The 19,502-nt window shown below is 42.7% G+C and overlaps 1 protein-coding gene across 1 annotated transcript; it reads left to right on the plus strand.

Moving 5' to 3' along the window:
* The first annotated feature begins 1,273 nt into the window (after window positions 1–1,273).
* asl (argininosuccinate lyase) lies at window positions 1,274–18,939 on the plus strand. The gene is made up of 16 exons (XM_064938051.1): window positions 1,274–1,430; window positions 1,810–2,004; window positions 5,722–5,805; window positions 7,430–7,486; window positions 7,615–7,712; window positions 9,307–9,384; window positions 12,059–12,136; window positions 12,225–12,277; window positions 14,259–14,321; window positions 14,468–14,582; window positions 14,680–14,764; window positions 17,471–17,530; window positions 17,650–17,733; window positions 17,902–17,982; window positions 18,115–18,221; window positions 18,321–18,939. Exons 1-16 carry the CDS (start codon window positions 1,416–1,418, stop codon window positions 18,463–18,465), a joined length of 1,398 nt encoding a protein of 465 aa, XP_064794123.1. The 5' UTR covers window positions 1,274–1,415; the 3' UTR covers window positions 18,466–18,939.
* The last annotated feature ends 563 nt before the right edge of the window (window positions 18,940–19,502 follow it).

A 19,502-nucleotide genomic window follows, 5' to 3' on the forward strand; every position in this document is an offset into this window, starting at 1 on the left:
CCCAAAAGGCAGGCGACGGAACCTGTAGCGCCCAAACAGTGTGTTGAATGTTGTGAGCTTAGATGACTCTTCTGTGAGCTTGATAGCCCAGTAGCCTGATCTAGCGTCCATGACACTGAAGTAGTGTGCTCCCGCTAGCTTGTGTGTGATGCTATCTAGCGTCGGTAAAGGATAATGGGGGCGTTTGATAGCCCTTGTTCAAGTCTCTTGGGTCGAGACATACATGGAGCTTGCCTGTGCGTGGTTTCTCCACCACCACTAATGCGTTTACCCAGTCAGTCGGTTTTGTAACCTTGGTGCTCCATGCTCTCCAACTCTTTCTTCAAAGGGGCACGGAGAGCAAGGGGAATCTTTCTCGGTGGGTAGACCACAGGGGTTGTGCCTGGGTCAAGGTGAATGGTACATTGTCCTGGGAATAATCCTATTCCTGTACAAACATAAGCAAACTTCTCCAGTAAATTGTCTGCCTCTACGGGTGCTGTCACTGATAAAACTAGCTTGATGAGGTCCATGTCTAAACATGCTTTAAGACCTAGCACTGCAGGCGCTCTAGTGTCAACAACATAAAAGTCCAACATCATGTCACTTTCCTTGTGTATTTGCATTTAAAGTGCATGTGCCTTTTACTGGGAGCTGTTCCCCACCATAACCAGTCACTCTGCACGTGGTGGGCTGAAGCTTGCGTTCAGATGTCAAGCTGTGGTACTTAATTCAGAGGAATAATGTTTACAGTTTCTAGTGTCAGTGTCTAGTTTGAACTTTAGCTCTGTGCCTTGTGTTCCTATCTCAATGTCAGCAAAGGCTTGCTCTGTCTCAGATATTTTACTTTTCTGTGTCACTGAATCAATAAACAGTTCATCAGCGTTTGACTCTTTGATTGACATTTCATCTTCGCTCACTGTGTGTACTGTTTTTCCACGGTAAGCTCTGCACACTTTTGCAAAGTGATTCCATTTTCCACATTTAGTACGCTGTTTGCCTTTAGCTGGGCAATTCCCTTGTCCGCCATGCACTTTGAATCCACAATATCCACATGTTTTGAGTCTGTGTCGCTCTGTCCGTTCGAAAACGCGCTCTCTGTGCACCGGATAATGACAACAGTCTTTTTTTCTTAATTATTGGTCATTATTTGTTTTAGCATATTATTGTATTTTCTTGCACATTAAAAATGGCCATTGATAAAAATTAAATATCATTCGAATGAGTTATCCACATTGCAATGTTTTGAAATGCGGGCTTTTATTTAGAAGGTTTCAACATTACCATGCGAAAGTGACGTAATTGTTTGTGCTGCTGGCAAAATACTAGTATTTGTGGTTTTGATTCTTATCACACCATTTGTGCCCTGTCGTCGACGTTTTGCTGATGCTAGGTAGTGAACAGTCAGACATCTACGGTATCTTTGAGAGAAGAGAATGGCGAGTGCAGATGTAAGACAACATTTCGATATATTTCTTTATTAAAACTGTTGATTCAGCTAAACTCGTCTACGTTTGGCTTTGTATGTCCGGGGATTGTTTTCATTGCGCTGTGCAGTCAAATCAGCTGTCCAGAAGCTTGGACAACATGGGTCTTCTCTAGGTTAAATTAATGCTAGCTTGTTGGATCTAGTGGTTCTTCAACGAAAAGCAGCGCTGACAGGTTTCAATGTTGTTTGCTAGCTGGCGGCTTTGTGAAAAATTGGAGACGAATGACACTGCCTATGCTGTCTCTGTCGGTGTATTTGTATATCTGCCTTTCTGTCCTGGCTTTCTTGATTTGTCTGTCTATCTGTCTGCGTGCCCATGCCTGCCTGTTTGTCTCTATCAGGGGAGTAAACTGTGGGGAGGTCGGTTCGTGGGTGACACCGACCCGATCATGGAAAAATTCAACGCGTCCATCGCCTACGACAAGCGGATGTGGGACGCAGACATCCGTGGCAGCAAGGCATATGCTAAAGCCCTGGAGAAGGCCAAGCTGGTCACTGCAGAGGAGAAGGACAGTATCCTACATGGGATGGACCAGGTGAATACACACGCACCAGTATATTTTGTTGTATTTATTTAACTAGGCAAGTCATTTTATTTACAATGATGGCCTACCAAAAGACCTCATGTTGGGAGGGGGGCTTCGATTAAACAAATATAGGACAAAACACACATGACAAGAGACACCACAGCACTACATAAAGAGAGTTAAGACGACATAGCATGGCAGCAATACATGACAACACAGCATGGTAGCAGCACAACATGGTACAAACATTATTTGGCACAGGCAACCGCACAAAGTCAAGAAGGTAGACAATGTGGAAGACTACTAGATTGTACTGGCCACATCAAATCAACAATATCCCCTAAAGTTTAAAATGTATCCACACATTAACCCACCGCGTTTTACATTTGAATGGCCTTATTTTTTTGGTTTTGGGGACCGTTGAATTTTGATCACACTATCGAACTCAACAAAAAGTGGGTGTGAATGTGTCATAGCCCACCATGTTGCTTTTTTGGTGTTGATAAGTGACGGCTGAAAATCTGCCTTAGTGCAGAATTCTTCTCTGCATTCACATGTGCACGGCACGTTTTAATGTCACATGCACAAGTACAGTGAAATGCCTTTCTTGCAAACTCAAAAACCAACAATACAATAATCAATAACAATGTATTAATAGAAAAAAAACAATAGAATAGTAAATAAAGTAAATACCACTTGCCTCACTGATGTTTGAAGTAAGCATACTTACTTATAAAGGAAATATTTACAAAGTCAGTTCCAATAGCAAATTTACATGTGCAGGGATACTGGAGTGATGGAGGTAGGTATGTTTTGGGGTAAGGTGACAAGGCTATATATCCTATACAAGATATAAGATAGAGTAGCAGCAGCTTGTATGTGAGTGGGTGTGCGTGTGTGTAGTGTCAGTAAAAATGTATGTGCATATTGGGGTGGCAGGTAGCCTAGTGGTTAGAGCGTTGGACTAGTATCCAAAAGGTTTTTAGATTGAATCCCTGAGCTGACAAGGTAAAATTCTGTTGCTCTTCCCCTGAACAAGGCAGTTAACCCACTGTTCCTAGGCCATCATTGTAAATAAGAATTTGTTATTAACTGACTTGCCTAGTTAAATAAAGATATTAAGTAAAAAATGTGTGAGTGAGTGTTGGAGTGACAGTGTGTGTGAGTTTGTAGGGCCCTGTGAGTGTTCATAGCGCAAAGGTTAAAATAAAAGGTCAATAAAGATACAAGGTTAACTCATATAGTCCGTGTAGCTATTTTGCTTAGCTATTTATCAGTCATATTGTTTGGGGATAGAATCTGTTCAAGAGCCCGTTGTCAGACTTGATGCACCCTAGTAGAGCTGGTTAGGCTGTTTTCATGTTATCCAGAGCGTTGGTGACAAACTGCTGCTGGTAACAATTTAATTATGCTTTTTTTTGCAGATGTTTACTGACACCGGCCATATATTCAATGGGTGTTGAGCGTTCATAAATTCATCAGTTATTCTGCGCTCTGGCACACTCAGACGAGAGTGCTCTGAAATCGGAGTAGATAGCCAGAATTAACCATGTTCAGTGAGAACGCACAATGACTATACCACATAGCTTAGATTGATGTGAATAATCAAGTCAATAAACGTTGGGTAATTCATTAGGTTATAGTTAATATATTGCCTCGCAAGTTTGCTATAATGCTATGCGGTTCGTAAGGATAGCGTAACTAACAAATTGTCAGCCAACAACATGTAACAAACTTATTTGCAAGTCATTACTTTGTTACATAGCTCAACATTTCCTAAACATTTGTCATAATTAGTTAAAGTCATGAATTTGTCTCCGCTCTCGTCTGACATATTTTCCCCCATTTCCTTAGAATCGGAAAACATTGTGAAGCCGCGCCCATTTTTCAGAAGAATTGCATTATGGGCCCTAAAGGCACGGAAATAGTGTCCACTGCTTGTATACGGGAACTTTTGGCATACTAACTAAAGCCATACTATGACCAATAAGCTTACTACATACTCATTTAGTACGCTTAGTGCGGCTAGTATGAGTATTCAAACACCGCTCCAGAGTCCTAAGTTTGGTGACGAGCTTAGAGGGGACAATGGTGTTGAAAGCTGAGCTGAAGTTAATGAACAGCATTCTCACAAAGGTTTTCCTCTTATCTAGGTGAATGAGGGCAGTGTGGAGAGCAATTGAGTTTGTGTTGTCTATGGATCAGTAGGGGTGGTATGCAAATTTTAGAAAATCTAAGGTGGCTGGGATGGTGGACATAATGTGTGCCATATTCGGCCTTTCAAAGCATTTCATGACTGCAGAATTCAGGCCGCCTATAGGGCGGTAATCATTGTAGTATTATACCTTAGCGTTTTTATGAACAGAAAAGATTTGTGGTCATCTTAAAATGTGGGGGACAAGGAGAGGTTGAAAATGACCATGAATATGCCTGCCAGCTTTTCTGCGCATGCTCTGAGAATGCGCCCTGGAATCCAGTCGGTGCCCGCGGCCTTGCAGGTGTTGACCTGATTAAATACCCTTCTCGCGTCGATCTCGCTGAGCGAGATCACCCAATCCTCTGGGTTGGTAATACCCAGCTCAATGTTGTTGTCAAAGCAGGAATAAAATGCGTTAAGTTCGTCTGATAGAGGGCATCGTTGGGCAGATCACGGTTGGGTCTTCCTTTCTAATCCGTAATGTGACAGGCATTGGAGCATGTGTAATATGATTACACCTTATTCCTATGGTGTCCTTTTGCTCGTTTGACTCAGCAGAGGTCATATCGGGACGACTTGTACATATTCCTGTCTTCGGCAGTAGCATCAGGGATGTCTACGATACCTCTGTGTGCGATAGCCCTGTTATTTAGTTTAGCGGCAACTTCTGTGTTAATCCAGGGCTTTTGATTGGGGAAGCAATAAACCCTCATTGTGAGTATAATGTCCACGATGCATTTTCTAATGAGCCTGTAACGAAGGTGGTTAGCTTTCAGCTTCTACTTGTAAGCAGGAAGCAATAGTACGGAGTCATGATCTGATTTGCCCAATTGTGGACGAGGGAGGGCCTTGGATGCTTGTTTGTGGTTAGAATAGCAGTGGTCTAGGACGTAATCGCCCCTAGTGGCATTGGAGACGTGTTGCTGGAAGTTGGGTATCCCGTGTCTTAATAACAGCAAATTAAAATCGCCTGGAACCAGAAAGGGAGCCTCTGGGTGTAGGCTTTCTTGCTTGTTTATAGCCTTGTACAGTTTGAGTGCCAGCTTGTTATTGTCCTGAGGTGGAATGTATACAGCATTCATGGTAATAGGTGAAAACCCCTCGTGAGGTAGAATTCCACTGCGCTTGAATTGGCATACCATTTGATGTAGAGGCAACCAAGTGACTACATTAGCCACATCACCTTAATCTCACCAGGATCCCCCCCTCTCTTGCCTCTGTAACGCCGGCATTTCAGAGCTTGCAAAGCGGCAGCCATCCAGTACTGCGCCATCTTCAATGGCTTAATAGTCACGTGACGGTTGAAATCATTCACTCTCATTATAATCTAACAACAAGGTTGCCTTGGTTGCTACTTGCTACTTGTAAGTGTTCAATATTCTAAAATTGGTACCCCCATGAGTTTAAAAATATATTGCCCACAATTTGTTTACCCCCAAGGGTCCATGGGTAACTCAAACCCAGCTCACACGCTGGGTCAAAAGATGAACCAAACTTCACTTACGGATGACCGTGCGTGTGTGTTTCAGATCCATGATGAATGGGCCAAAGGTGTTTTTGAGGTCAAGTCTGGAGATGAGGACATCCACACAGCCAATGAGCGCAGACTAAAGGTGAAGTGTGGGTGGGGCTAACCTTGAATCGGCAATTCAGAGTGCTGGCTGAAGATTGTAACAATATTAAATTCCGGACTCCTGATTGTCAGAATTACTGTGCATTCGGAAAGTTTTCAGACCCCTTGACTTTTTCCACATTTTGTTACATTACAGCCTTATTCTAAAATTGATTCAATAGTTTTTTTCCTTCATCAATCTACACACAATAACCCATAAAAAAAAGCAACAACTGTTTTTTAGAAATGTTTGCAAATGCATAAACCCCCCCCCTGAAATATCACATTTACATAAGTATTCAGACCATTTACTTAGTACTTTCTTGAAGCACCTTTGGCAGTGATTACAGCCTTGAGTCTTCTTGGGTATGACACTACAAGCTTGGCACACCTGTATTTGTGGAGTTTCTCCCATTCCTCTCTGCAGATCCTCTCAAGCTCTGCCAGGTTGGATGGCGGAGCGTATCTGCACAGCTATTTTCAGGTCTCTCCAGAGATGTTAGATCAGGTTCAAGCCCAGGCTCTGGCTGGGCCACGTGAGGACATTCAGAGATTTGTCCCGAAGCCACTCCTGCATTGCCTTCGCTGTGTGCTTAGGGTTGGTGTCCTGTTGGAAGGGGAACCTTTGCCCCAGTCTGGAGTCCTGAGCGCTCTGGAGCAGGTTTTCATCAAGGATCTCTGTACTTTGCTCTGTTCATCTTTGCCTCGATTCTGACTAGTCTCCCAGTCCCTGCTGCTGAAAAACATCCCTACAGAATGATGCTACCCCCATGCTTCACCGGTGCCTGGTTTCCTCCAGACGCGACGCTTGGCATTCAGGCCGATGTTCAATCTTGGTTTCATCAGACCAGAGAACCTTGTTTCTCATGGTCTGAGAGTCCTATAGGTGCCTTTTGGCAAACTCCGAACGGGCTGTCATGTGCCATTTACTGATGAGTGGCTTCCATCTGGCCACTCTATCCTACAGGCCTGATTGGTGGAGTGCTGCAGAGATGTTTGTCCTTCTGGAAGGTTCTCCCATTTCCACAGAGGAACTCTAGAGCTCTGTCAGAGGGACCATCAGGTTCTTGGTCACCCCCTGACCAAGGCCCTTCTCCCCGATTGCTCAGTTTGGTCAGTAGGAAGAGTTTTGGTGTTTCCAAACTTCTTCCATTTAAGAAAGATGGAGGCCACTGTGTTCTTGGGGACCTTCAATGCGTCCTGTCTCAGAGCTCTACGGACAATTCCTTCGACCTCATGGCTTCGGGTTTTGTTCTGACATGCACTGTCAACTGTGGGACCTTATACAGACAGGTTTGTGCCTTTCCAAATCATGCCCAATCAATTTAATTTACCACGGCTAGACTCCAAGTTGAAAAAACATCTCAAGGATGATCAATGGAAACAGGACGCACCAGAGCAAAATTGAGTCTCATAGCAAAGGGTCTGAATACTGTAAGATTTTTCTGTTTTATTTTGAATACATTTGCAGACATTTCTAAAAAGCTGTTTTCGCTTTGTCATTATAGGGTATTATGTGCAGATTGAGGGAATAACGTAACATGTGGAAAATGGAAGGGGTCTGAATACTTTTTGAATGCACTGCATATATTTGTATTATATTTCTCTCTGTGTGTTTTTATCAGGAGCTGATAGGTGAGCCAGCTGGGAAGTTACACACTGGTAGGAGCAGAAATGACCAGGTAGGTGTGGTGCCTGTTTTTTGACAGAGATTTAACTAGTGGAGTTTTGAGATTGTTCAACCCTGCTGTGTTTTATTGGTGGATGATTGGGTCTCAGACATGATTCTGTGTTTCTATTGGTTGATCAGGTGGTAACAGACATGAGGTTGTGGCTGAGGGATGCTATCTCCATTCTTAAGGGAAACGCTCTCCAACTCATCACAACCATGGTGGAGAGAGCAGCAGTGTAAGTTTTATGTACAAGTAACTGACAACATAAAGGAAACACTTCAGTAAATGAGGGATACACAGTATATTGAAAGCAGGTGCTTCCACACAGTTGTGGAATTAACATCCCATCATGCTTAGTGAAAAAATGGCTAGCTGGGTCTTGTCTGAGCGGTTGTCTTCTGAGCCCTCACTCGCTATGTACTTAATGCTGATTCATGGAGATTCTGACTTGCTTACAGGCTGTCTGTGCAAGAACAGTACTGATGCTTCTTAGTCCAGAGCTTTTATTTATCTTCATCACTATCACACAGTATTAACACACACTCTTCAGTTATTTAGGAATCAACTTGTGGTTTTTCTTAGATAGGGCCTAAACCTGACAGGCTAGGAAACTGCCTACCAACTAAGGCATTGGGCTGTGTTCTGAGCAGGGCAAGAGTCTGCAGACCTACAGACAGTGCACCTAACGTAGAGCCTGGCAGGGCAGGGGGCTGTAAGCCTGGCAGGCTAGGATACTGCATACCCACTAAGGTGTGGGCCCGTGATCTGTGCAGCGCAGGAGACTGCAGACCTGGTGGTGAAGCAAATGTGGGGCCAAGCAGGGTAGAATACCTTGGGCCTGGCAGAGCAGCTAATTTATAAGCTACTAATGCAAGGGACTGTGGAAATAGACCAGCAGAGGGCTGGGGCCCTTGTACTAAGGCAGCAGTCCACGGACCTAACCAGAACACTGGGAGCCTGCAACTAGAGCCAGCGACTGAGGGCCTGGTACGGCCGGAAACGGAGAGCCTACCAACGGGGCAGGATAGACTGGACCTACCAGGGAGGCAGGAAACGTCAACCGTACAGGGGAGGCAGGGAGCTCTAAACCTGACCCTACAAGGAACATCTTCACTGTAGCCAAGTCAGAATCCAGTGTTTTGCAGGAACATGAAAAAATGTTGGTTGCTAAACCGTCTCGAAGGACCATGGGGGGAAAAAGGATAGGGTGTAAACCTGTCCATCTGAGGACTAAACTAGTTTGCTGGGTTAGATTCTGAATCTCCACAAGTCTGCCGGCTAGAGCAATATGGATGCTGTTTTGACTGACTTGTCACACACATTACCGTCAACCAACACTATTAACATTTAGGGCCATGTATAAAAATGCTAGGCAAACCCAGTTGCCTGTTATTTTGGCTACCGAGGCTAGAAGAAGTGATGTTAGTGATTTTGAAAGAGGGGTGATGATTGGGGTATGTTTGGCAGGAGCTTCAGTGACAAACTGTTCACGCTGATCTTTCACGATATGCCATGGTCGCTTCAGTCACCAGATCTCAACCCAATTGAACACTTATGGGAGATTCTGGAGTGAGGCCTGAAACAGCGTTTTCCACAACCATCAACAATACACCAAATATTGGAATTACTAGTGGAAGAATGGTGTCAAATCCAACAAATAGAGTTGCAGACACTTAGAATCTAGAATCTATGAATCTATGCCAAGGCTCATTGAAGCTGTTCTGCTGGTTTGTGGTGGCCCAAAGCCCTATTAAGACACAGTTGGCAGTTCCATGTATGCACGCACACACACACAATATCATGTTTACCTATTGTCTTTTGACCTGCAGAGAGATTGACGTCCTGTTTCCTGGGTACACCCACATGCAGAGAGCTCAGCCAATCAGATGGAGCCACTGGATTCTGAGGTACTATAGCCTCTCCTTCTGTTAAGCCCCACTGCATATCTTTGCAATGTTCCTAAATTATTTCTAGATCCTCTGCTTGTTGCTGAGTCACAGTTAAAAACAGGATTGAGGAATCAAATATTGATGGAATATAAAGTGAATGTTGTTTCAGTCTACAGAGCATACAGTGCCTTTGGAAAGTATTCAGAGCCCTTGGACTTTTTACACATTTTGTTATGTTACAGCCTTATTCTAAAATTCATTAAATATTTTTTTCCCCCTCATCAATCTACACACTATACCCCATAATGACAAAGTGAAAACTGTTTTTTAGAATTTTTTGCTAATTTATTAAAAATAATAAAATTAAATATTACATTTACATAAGTATTCAGACTCAGTACTTTGTTGAAGCACCTTTGCCAGCAATTACAGCCTCGAGTCTTATTGGGTAAGACGCTACAAGCTTGGCTCACCTGTATTTGGGGAGTTTCTTCCATTCTTCTCTGCAGATCCTCTCAAGCTCTCAGGTTGGATGGGGAGCATTGCTGCACAGCTATTTTCAGGTCTCTCCAGAGATGTTCGATCAGGTTTAAGTCCGGCCTCTGGCTGGGTCACTCAAGGACATTCGGAGACTTGTCTGTCCCGAAGCCACTCCTGCATTGTCTTGTCTGTGTGCTTATCGTTGATGTTTTTAATTTTTAATTTTATTTCACCTTTTATTTAACCAGGTAGGCTAGTTGAACAAGTTCACATTTACAACTGCGACCTGGCCAAGATAAAGCAAAGCAGTGCGACACAAACAACACAGAGTTACACCTGGAATAAACAAACATACAGTCAATAATACAATAGAGAGAGTCTATATACAGTGTGTGCAAATGAAGTAGGATAAGGGGGGTGAGGCAATAAATAGGCAATGGTGGTGAAATGATTACAGTATGGCAAATTAAACATTGGGTTGATAGATGTGCAGAAGATAAGTGGGCAAGTAGCGATACTGGGGTGCAAAGGAGCAAAATATATAATATGGTGATGAGGTAGTTGTATGGGCTATTTACAGATTGGCTATGTACAGGTGCAGTGATCTGTGAGCTGCTCTGACAGCTGGTGCTTAAAGTTAGTGAGGGAGATATGAGTCTCCATGACCTGTTGGAAGGTGAACCTTCACTCTCTATACTTTGCTCTGTTTATCTTTGCCTGGATTCTGACTAGTCTCCCAGTCCCTGCTGCTGAAAAACATCCATACAGCATGATTCTGCCACCACCATGCTTCACCGTAGGGATGGTGCCAGGTTTCCTCCAGACGTGATGCTTGGCGTTCAGGCCAAAGGGTTCAATTTTGGTTTCATCAGACCAGATAATCTTTTTTTCAAACTCCAAGCGGGCTGTCATGTGCCTTTTTACTGAGGAGTGGCTTCTGTCTGGTCACTACCAAAAAGGCCTGATTTGGTGGAGTGCTGCAGAGATAGTTGTCCTTCTGGAAGTTTCTCCCATTTCCACAGAGGAACTCTAGAGCTCTGTCAGAGGGACCATCAGGTTCTTGGTCACCTCCCTGACCAATTCCCCTCTCCCCCAATTGCTCAGTTTGGTCGGGCGGCCAGTTTTAGGAAGAGTTTTGGTGGTTCCAAACTTCTTCCATTTAAGAATGATGTTGGCCGCTGTGTTCTGGGACTTTCAATGCATCCTAATTGTTTTGGTACCCATCCCCAGATCTGTGCCTCAACACAATTCCTTCGATCTCATGGCTCTGTTTTTGCTCTGATATGCATTGTCAGCTGTGGGACCTTATATAGACAGGTGTGTGTGTGTGACTTTCCAAATCATGTCCAATCAATTGACTTTACCATATGTGCACTCCCATCAAGTTGTAGAAACATCTCAAGGATGATCAATGGAAACAGGATACACCTGAGCTCAATTTCGAGTCTCATAGCAAAGGGTCTGAATACTTATGCTAATAAGGTATTTCTGTTTTACATTTGCAAAGATTTCTGAAATAGTTTTTTTGCTTTGTCATTATGAAGTATTGTGTGTAGATTGCTCAGGATGTTTTAACATTTCATCTTATTTTTTATATTGTTACTATGCAAGTAACTATTTCACTGTACCTTTTACACCTTCTGTATCCTGTGTATGTGACAAATGAACTTTTATTTTATATATTGTTTGTTTACGAGGTGGTAATGTGAAGAACAACATGACCTGCACCAAATTCAGATTAGGACATCTGCCAAGGACTAGATCAAATGTATTTTTACCTGGAGATTTTCCTCATTGTCGGTTACTACTTTTAGTCTTAATCTTGGGTTGTTTACTACCTTACTCACCTTGTTTAGCAAATGGCCTCACATGTGAATTGTTAAAGATTTAGGTGGGGCTAAGGCTTAGAAGGGTGTGAACAATGGTTAATAGGTGTAGACAAAGGAGAGCTCTCCAGTAGGTGTGCCAAAACATTCAACGGCCATTTTCTCAAAAGTGGAGTTACAAGTTTGTCGAGTTACAAGTTTGTCAACTTTCAAAGCAGAATTACTTCCCCATTGTTCCTGCAGTATATGATATACCATTTTCTAGCTCTGAGTCTCTACTTTTATCCAATGTAAGAAACACACTTTCAAATGTTGCAAATAAAAGGCAGAATCGAGGTGGTCGTGGATGTTGTTAGTCTAAACATATTTCTATGATTGTTCCCCAGTCATGCGGTGGCCCTGAGCAGAGACGTGGAACAGCTTCAGGAGATCAATAGACGAGTCAACGTGCTCCCACTGGGAAGGTACACGCACACGAGTGTGCACACACACACACCCACACGGTTATGTCATCTGTGAGTTAGTTATACCTTGTCTACTCTTGTTACCCAGTGGAGCAATAGCTGGAACTCCATTCAACATCGACAGGGAAATGCTGCGTCAAGGTGAGAGTCAACCTGCATAGATAATCAGCTCCTTTAAACATACATAACCTATAAACATGCATAAGGAGCCATGAACTCTTATGAATGGTTATAACACGAGCTTACAAGGCAAAATGTCAATTAATTATACACATGTACCAAGTCTGTGGCTGCGGTCCAAACACTTAAGACACACCCTATTCCCTCATCCCTCAAATGAAGTGGACACTTCTGACGACGTATCATGACGTCTGACGATATACACTTGCAGGGCGAGGGAGGAAGGAATGATTTTTAAATGGACCACCCTTGGCCGGAAATTCATCACTCGTTCATCCCGCGATGATTGTGTTTTCAGCCACCGGTAACTTGCTTTATATGCGCTACAGTCAATTGAGTGCATGTCTACGTATATTAAATATATCATTGTTAACCTCTTGCGTCGAGCAAACCCGTATCCGGGAGCGTAATCATAGCCTCAAATGCATTAGCATAACGCAGCGGACATAAATACCCCTAGAAACTTTTCCTATTCATGAAAATCGCGAATGAAATGAAATAAATATATTCAAACACAAGCTTAGCCTTTTGTTAACAACACTGTCATCTCAGATTTTCAAAATATGCGTTACAGCCAACGCTAGACAAGCATTTGTGTAAGTTTATCATGGCATAGTGCTATGCTAGCTCTACTGGCAGCTGGCAACATTTTCACGAAAATAAGAAAAGCAACCAAATTAAATAATTTACCTTTGAAGAACTTCGGATGCTTTCACTCAGGAGACTCCCAGTTAGATAGCAAATGTTCCTTTTTTTCCAAAAATATTATTTTTGTAGGCGAAATAGCTCCCGTTTCTTCATCATGCTTGGCTGAGAAATCGACCGTAAAATGCTACAACTATAACGGCAAATTTTTTTTCAAAATTTGCTCCATAATATCGACAGAAACACGGCAAACTTTGTTTAGGATCCATCCTCAAGGTGTTTTTAACATATATATATATATATTCGATAATATATCCGTCGAGGCAATTGGTTTCTCATAAGAAGCGATTGGAAAAATGGCTACCTCAGTATTTTACGCGAGATTTTCTGCGGGAGACACCATGTGACCACATGCTATATATGGTCCCTTACAGCCAGTCTTCAATGGAAATGCCTAAAAAGACGTCACAATGCTGTAGACACCTTGGGGAATACGTGGAAAACGTAAGCTCATTCGTAGCTCATTCACAGCCATATAAGGAGTCATTGGCATGAGGCTGTTTCAAAAAATGCGGCACTTCCTGGTTTCATCTGGGTTTCGCCTGTAACATCAGTTCTGTGGCACTCACAGACAATATATTTGCAGTTTTGGAAATGTCAGTGTTTTCTTTCCAAAGCTGTCAATTATATGCATAGTCGAGCATCTTTTCGTGACAAAATATCTTGTTTAAAACAGGAACGTTTTTCATCCCAAAATTTTAATAGTGCCCCCTAATGCATAACTGGTTTTAATATACGCCTATTGTACGATAGCTAGCAAATTAATTAGCTATCTAACGTTAGCCTGCCTAGCTGGAACTTCTGAAGAAGGAAAACCATTTTATTTCTACTATTTACAAAAGAGAAACAAACAAAAACACACTTTTTACATAGTAGAAACATTTAACTTACTTGCATTCATTTTTACTTACACTTGTTTGTTGACTTCTCCATTGACGTTGTTTTTAAGTTTTCGCGGACTTTTCTTAGCAGCTGTACAATCGTTGCGAATTGAATTATGGGGAGTTTCGGGCCCGGACTGAACCTAATTGTACACTCGCAAAGCCGACTAAAAATGAGGGCTGAGGTGCTTACGTTGCAAACTTCCCTTGCTTGGCTGATCATTTGGACCACCCTCCAAGATGGGGACCCCCCCCAAGGGCATAAGGCGAGGGTAAGTGGACGAGGGTGTGTAGTAAGTGTTTGGACTGCAGCCAGTGTTTTAGATTGATTGTGTCTTCTGTTTTTGCCCCTGTAGAGCTGGCCTTTGATGACATCAGCATCAACAGCATGGACGCCACAGGCCAGAGGGACTTTATTGGTATGGTAACCACATTGGCTTTATTACTATTCTGAGAAGACATGTAGATGTGAAGTTGAGAAATATTGGCATTAACCGACTCAACAGCATTGCCCTGCTCATGCTTTGTCTCGCTCGCTGGCTCCACCCTCCCCTCCCTCTCTCAGCTGAGTTCTTGTTCTGGGCATCTCTGTGTCTGACGCACCTCAGTAAGATGGCAGAGGACCTGATGCTCTACAGCACTAAGGAGTTCTCCTTCCTCACACTCTCTGACGCATACAGGTGTGTGTGTGTGTGTGTGATGACTGAACTCAAAACAATATGTTCCCCTTTTTTCCTTTGTTAGAATATTACAATCTTTCTCTCTGTGTGTGTGTAGCACGGGCAGCAGTCTGATGCCTCAGAAGAAGAATGCTGACAGTCTGGAGTTGATCAGGAGTAAAGCTGGCCGTGTCTTTGGCAGAGTAAGACCCCAACTGAAAAGCATTAGAACACCATTAGTTATGTTATAATAAGCAAGCATCCTTTATTATATTAATAGTATTATCAGTGTGTGTAAACTAGGGATGCCCGCTATATCGGTGAACATATCGGAGTCAGACGATATTAGCTAAAAATGCCAACATCGGTATCGGCCCGATGTCTGTCTAGTTTACGACAATGTGAAAAACCGATGTCAAAGCTGACGTGCATACCTATATAACGTACTGACGCCACGTAAAATCAGCATTCCTAACCTTAGCCCACAATGTCTGCTGTGTGGATCGAGCAGTCATTTGAAAGAGTAAGAAAATTTCAGCAAGGCAACTCAAAGGCGAAATCCATTAACGCCAAGATAATGGAATTCATTGCCCTTGACAATCAGCTGTTCTCTGTCGTGGGTGATGTTGGCTTTCGCGACTGGTCGATCACCGGTACACACTAACATTACCAAGTGCGCTATTGTTCATATGTTGCCCTACCAGACTTGCACAGTAATAGCGTTACTGCTATTAGCTTCACGACATACTATGGAATGCCTTTTGAGTCTTTGAGTGTCAAAAATGATAACAGTATTTGAAACGTCAAATAACACAGTTCTATTATAGAATGGTGTGTGTTCTGAATTTCCACATGCAAGCCAAGCGCCACCACTCCTATCAGTAGCACTGTCAAAGCTGTACAAAAAACCCTGCAAACATCATCCACGAAAGATGTGTTTACAATACCGCTTTGGTAATAAAGCATTATTTGTTCGACTGCAACTTCTGTGATAGCTAGCTAGCTTTAGCTTGGTAACTAGCTAGTACCAATACAACCAGCCTGAAAACAATGACCAGTAGGAACTGCAGTCATTTTAATTATTCTTAGCAATGATTTAGGAATCCTTGGAGTAAGTATTGTTGTTCGCCTATTGAAATTGAACATAATTTCATGTAAATAAGTAGCTAGCCAGCTACTTAACCCTGTTGCCCAAAGCTAACGTTATAAGCAGCCAGCTAGCTTCATCTGGCTAGTGATGCTCGACCTGACCGGGTTCGTCAGGTATCAGTCAGAGTAGACTGATACCCCATGTCATTTATCCACAATCCAGTGAAATAAGTATGCCCCCAATGCGATTCTAAAGTATAATACATCCAGTGTGATTTCAACAGATTTGTCAAATTAACAAATTGTATAACATTCCAACATCATTTAGCATGATCATCAAATGTATTTATATAGCCCCTCTTACATCAGCTGATATCTCAAAGTGCTGTACAGAAACCCAGCCTAAAACCCCAAACAGCAAGCAATGCAGGTGTAGAAGCACGGTGGCTAGGAAAAACTCCCTAGAAAGGCCAAAACCTAGGAAGAAACCTAGAGAGGAACCAGGCTATTCTGGCTGTGTCGGGTGGAGATTATAACAGAACATGGCCAAGATGTAGAATACCTCAGGAGTAAATGTCAGTTGGCTTTCCACAGCTGATCATTAAGAGTATCTCTACCGCTCCTGCTGTCTCTAGAGAGTTGAAAACAGCAGGTCTGGGACAGGTAGCACATCCGGTGAACAGGTCAGGGTTCCATAGCCGCAGGCAGAACAGTTGAAACTGGAGCAGCAGCACGGCCAGGTGGACTGGGGACAGCAAGAAGTCATCATGCCAGGTAGTCCTGAGGCATTGTCCTAGGGCTCATGTCCTCCGAGAGAGAGAGAAAAAGAGAGAGAGAGAAATGATCTATTCAATTATGGTATAGTACTACTATTTGTATTAATTTGCATCACTGTCAATTATATACTTTTATTTTGAAGGCTAACCATAGTCTACTATTGTGGCTAATTCTTATTGTCTAGCTTCACATAGATGGGTCTGACCAGCATTGATCAAATAAGAACTGTTATAAATGAGGGTTATTTTAGATGACACCTAGCTATATAGTTAGCTAACTATAGCTACTGAAACAGATTTTGCTTTGTTTTTGGTTTGCATCCATGAGCTAGCAAGCTTATTTTTTTTATGACCAGCACTGTAGGTGCTCGAGAACTTTACCAGCATCGTAGCATACGTATCGATGAATCGTTGTGACATGAAATACGAGTGATAGTGTAATCAATTTGTAATTACGTAAAAAATGTGTGAACGCGTTAAATTATTATGTGGCGTGCAGTCATATTCAGGTCCTGATTGGTCAAATAGTGTTATTTGTATCAGTATCTATTGTCTATCTTTTCTGACATGCAAAGACCCAAACAGCGTTCTATAGAAATCCTGGTTACTGGTAATGGGGACATAAGTAAATGCCAACAAAATAACTTTCTGGTCAGTGTGTGTAACCTTTTATTTAACTAGGCAAGTCAGTTAAGAACAAATTCTTATTTACAATGACGGCCTACCCCGACCAAACCCAGATGGCACTGGGCCAGTTGTGCGCTGCACTATGGGACTCCCAATCATGACCGGATGTGATACAGCCTGGATTCGTGCCAGGGACTGTAGTGATGCCTCGTGCACTGAGATGCAGTGCCTTAGACCGCTGCGTCCGTGTGTGTGTTAAGCGTTCTAGTACAGTTAAATAGTTAAGTCAACAAATTTTGAATATCGGTTATTGGTATTGTTTTTTTTTGTCAAGGAAAATATCAGATATCGGTATCAGACAAAAATGTAATATTGGTGCATCACTAGTGTAAACCTGTGCCCTGTCCTGTGTGTCAGTGTGCAGGCTTTCTGATGACCCTGAAGGGCCTGCCAAGCACCTACAACAAAGATCTGCAGGTACAGTCACACGTGTGTGTATGTGTGTGTATGTGTGTGTGTGTGTGTGTGTGTGTGTGTGTGTGTGTGTGTGTGTGTGTGTGTGTGTGTGATAATTATCTCGCTCTCTGACTCTCTAGGAGGATAAGGAGGCCATGTTTGACTGCTTTGACACGGTACACGCTGTGCTGCAGGTCACCACAGGTGTCGTGTCCACTCTAAAGGTGAGAGATGATACACCTGACCCCATTCACCTTAGATGCGACACCCTAGTGCTGTACACCTTTAGACCATTGTGCCCTACTTACTACATCCTAAACCCTTACACCTTAGTGTCCTACAACATCCTTCACAACCAATTTCTCTGACCCATTTCCTGTTTCCTGTATCAGATCAATCCCAGTGTGATGGAAGCTGCCCTCAGTCCTGACATGCTGGCTACTGACCTGGCCTACTACCTCGTCAGAAAGGGGGTGAGTACGAAGTATCCACTCAAACCAGGGATATGTGTGTTTGTGTGTTCATCACAATGATGGTATGGTTTGAAGTTGAACTGTTTCTGTGTCACAATTGTGGTATTAAATTATCTCGCTCTCTCTCGCCAGGTGCCGTTCAGAGATGCTCATGGTATCTCAGGTAAAGCTGTGTTTCTGGCTGAATCCAAGAGCATTCCCCTGAACCAACTCACTGTGGAGGATCTGCGGACTGCCAGGTAAGCGCAAGCACACATGCACACACTTCATAGTAACACTCTTTTGCCCCCCCACCCCTTATCTTTTCCACTTCACCCTCCCCTTGCTCCTCTTTCCAGCCCTCTGTTTTCTAGTGATGTGTCTGCAGTGTGGGACTACAGTAGCAGTGTGGAGCAGTACAGTGCCCCTGGTGGCACGGCCAAGAGTAGCGTTGCAGCACAGGTGGAGCACATGAGGACCTGGCTGAAGAAACAGGTCCAGTGACCTCACCGCTTACCTTTTAACTTTTGACCCCAACATGAACTTTTACAAGCAACATTGGTCAAATGGATCTCTGGGGTGTATCCTAAGTTCCAATTTTCTCTTTGTCTCCCGATGACATCACATCCATGCATGTATGACTAAGTTAAAATTTGACTAAAGTAGTAGTTAGGATTTGCCCCCCAGTGGTTAAGAACCATTGTTTGCCTTCTAGAACAGTGTCTAATCTAGAAAACATTGGGTCCATTCTGTAGGACTGCCTTGTTGCTCAGGCCATGTAAAGTGCCTTTTTAAAATACCGGTAGATGCCATGGTTACCACTTTAGATCGATTTTGAAAAATGGGAGTTCAAAACTTTAGTGCATTTCGATATATTAACCTCGATAGTAGTGATTTGTACAACTATATATTTCAGACAGTTCATACCTTTTTGTCTTAATGTGTTGATGATTAATTAAATGTTGCTTATTTACAAAATGTTGTCACTGGCTCTTCATGGAAGATACATATAGCGTGTTGACATAAAGAGGGCGAACATTCCACTCAGTCAGAGAAGCACTGTCATCATTCAGTCAGTCGTTATTGAAAGAAGAAGAAAAGACCTGGCTTGAACGCCGCCATATCTTGTTTGCTCTAGTCTAGAGTATTGCCCAGAAGATAAACATATTGCGTACGCCCTGTCTAATGCTTTCAGGTAATTGAGAAGTGTCTAAAGGTTGCTTTGGAATTGGACCTATCTTTGACTGTGAGCTCCCTCAGTGCAGCAGCAGTGGTGGAAAAAGTACCCAATTGTCATACTTGAGTAAAAGTGAAGATACCTTAATAGATAATGACTTATGTGAAAGTCACACAGTAAAATACTACTTGAGTAAGTAAAAGTATTTGGTTTTAAATATACTTAAGTATCAAATGTAAATGTAATTGCTAAATTATACTTAAGTATCAAAAGTAAAAGTATAAATCATTTTAAATTCCTTATATTAAGCAAACCAGACAACATATATATTTTTATTTAAGTCTAGACAGGGACACCAACATTT

This window comes from Oncorhynchus masou, chromosome 26, assembly GCF_036934945.1.
Source record: "Oncorhynchus masou masou isolate Uvic2021 chromosome 26, UVic_Omas_1.1, whole genome shotgun sequence".
Taxonomy (NCBI): domain Eukaryota; kingdom Metazoa; phylum Chordata; class Actinopteri; order Salmoniformes; family Salmonidae; genus Oncorhynchus; species Oncorhynchus masou.

What these genes read in the sequence shown, in the direction of transcription:
- asl (XM_064938051.1), top strand. An exon ending in CTGGCCGTGTCTTTGGCAGA is followed by an intron (nt 14,765 to 17,470) that starts GTAAGACCCCAA and finishes CCTGTGTGTCAG; the next exon opens with TGTGCAGGCTTTCTGATGAC. An exon ending in ACTACCTCGTCAGAAAGGGG is followed by an intron (nt 17,983 to 18,114) that starts GTGAGTACGAAG and finishes CTCTCTCGCCAG; the next exon opens with GTGCCGTTCAGAGATGCTCA.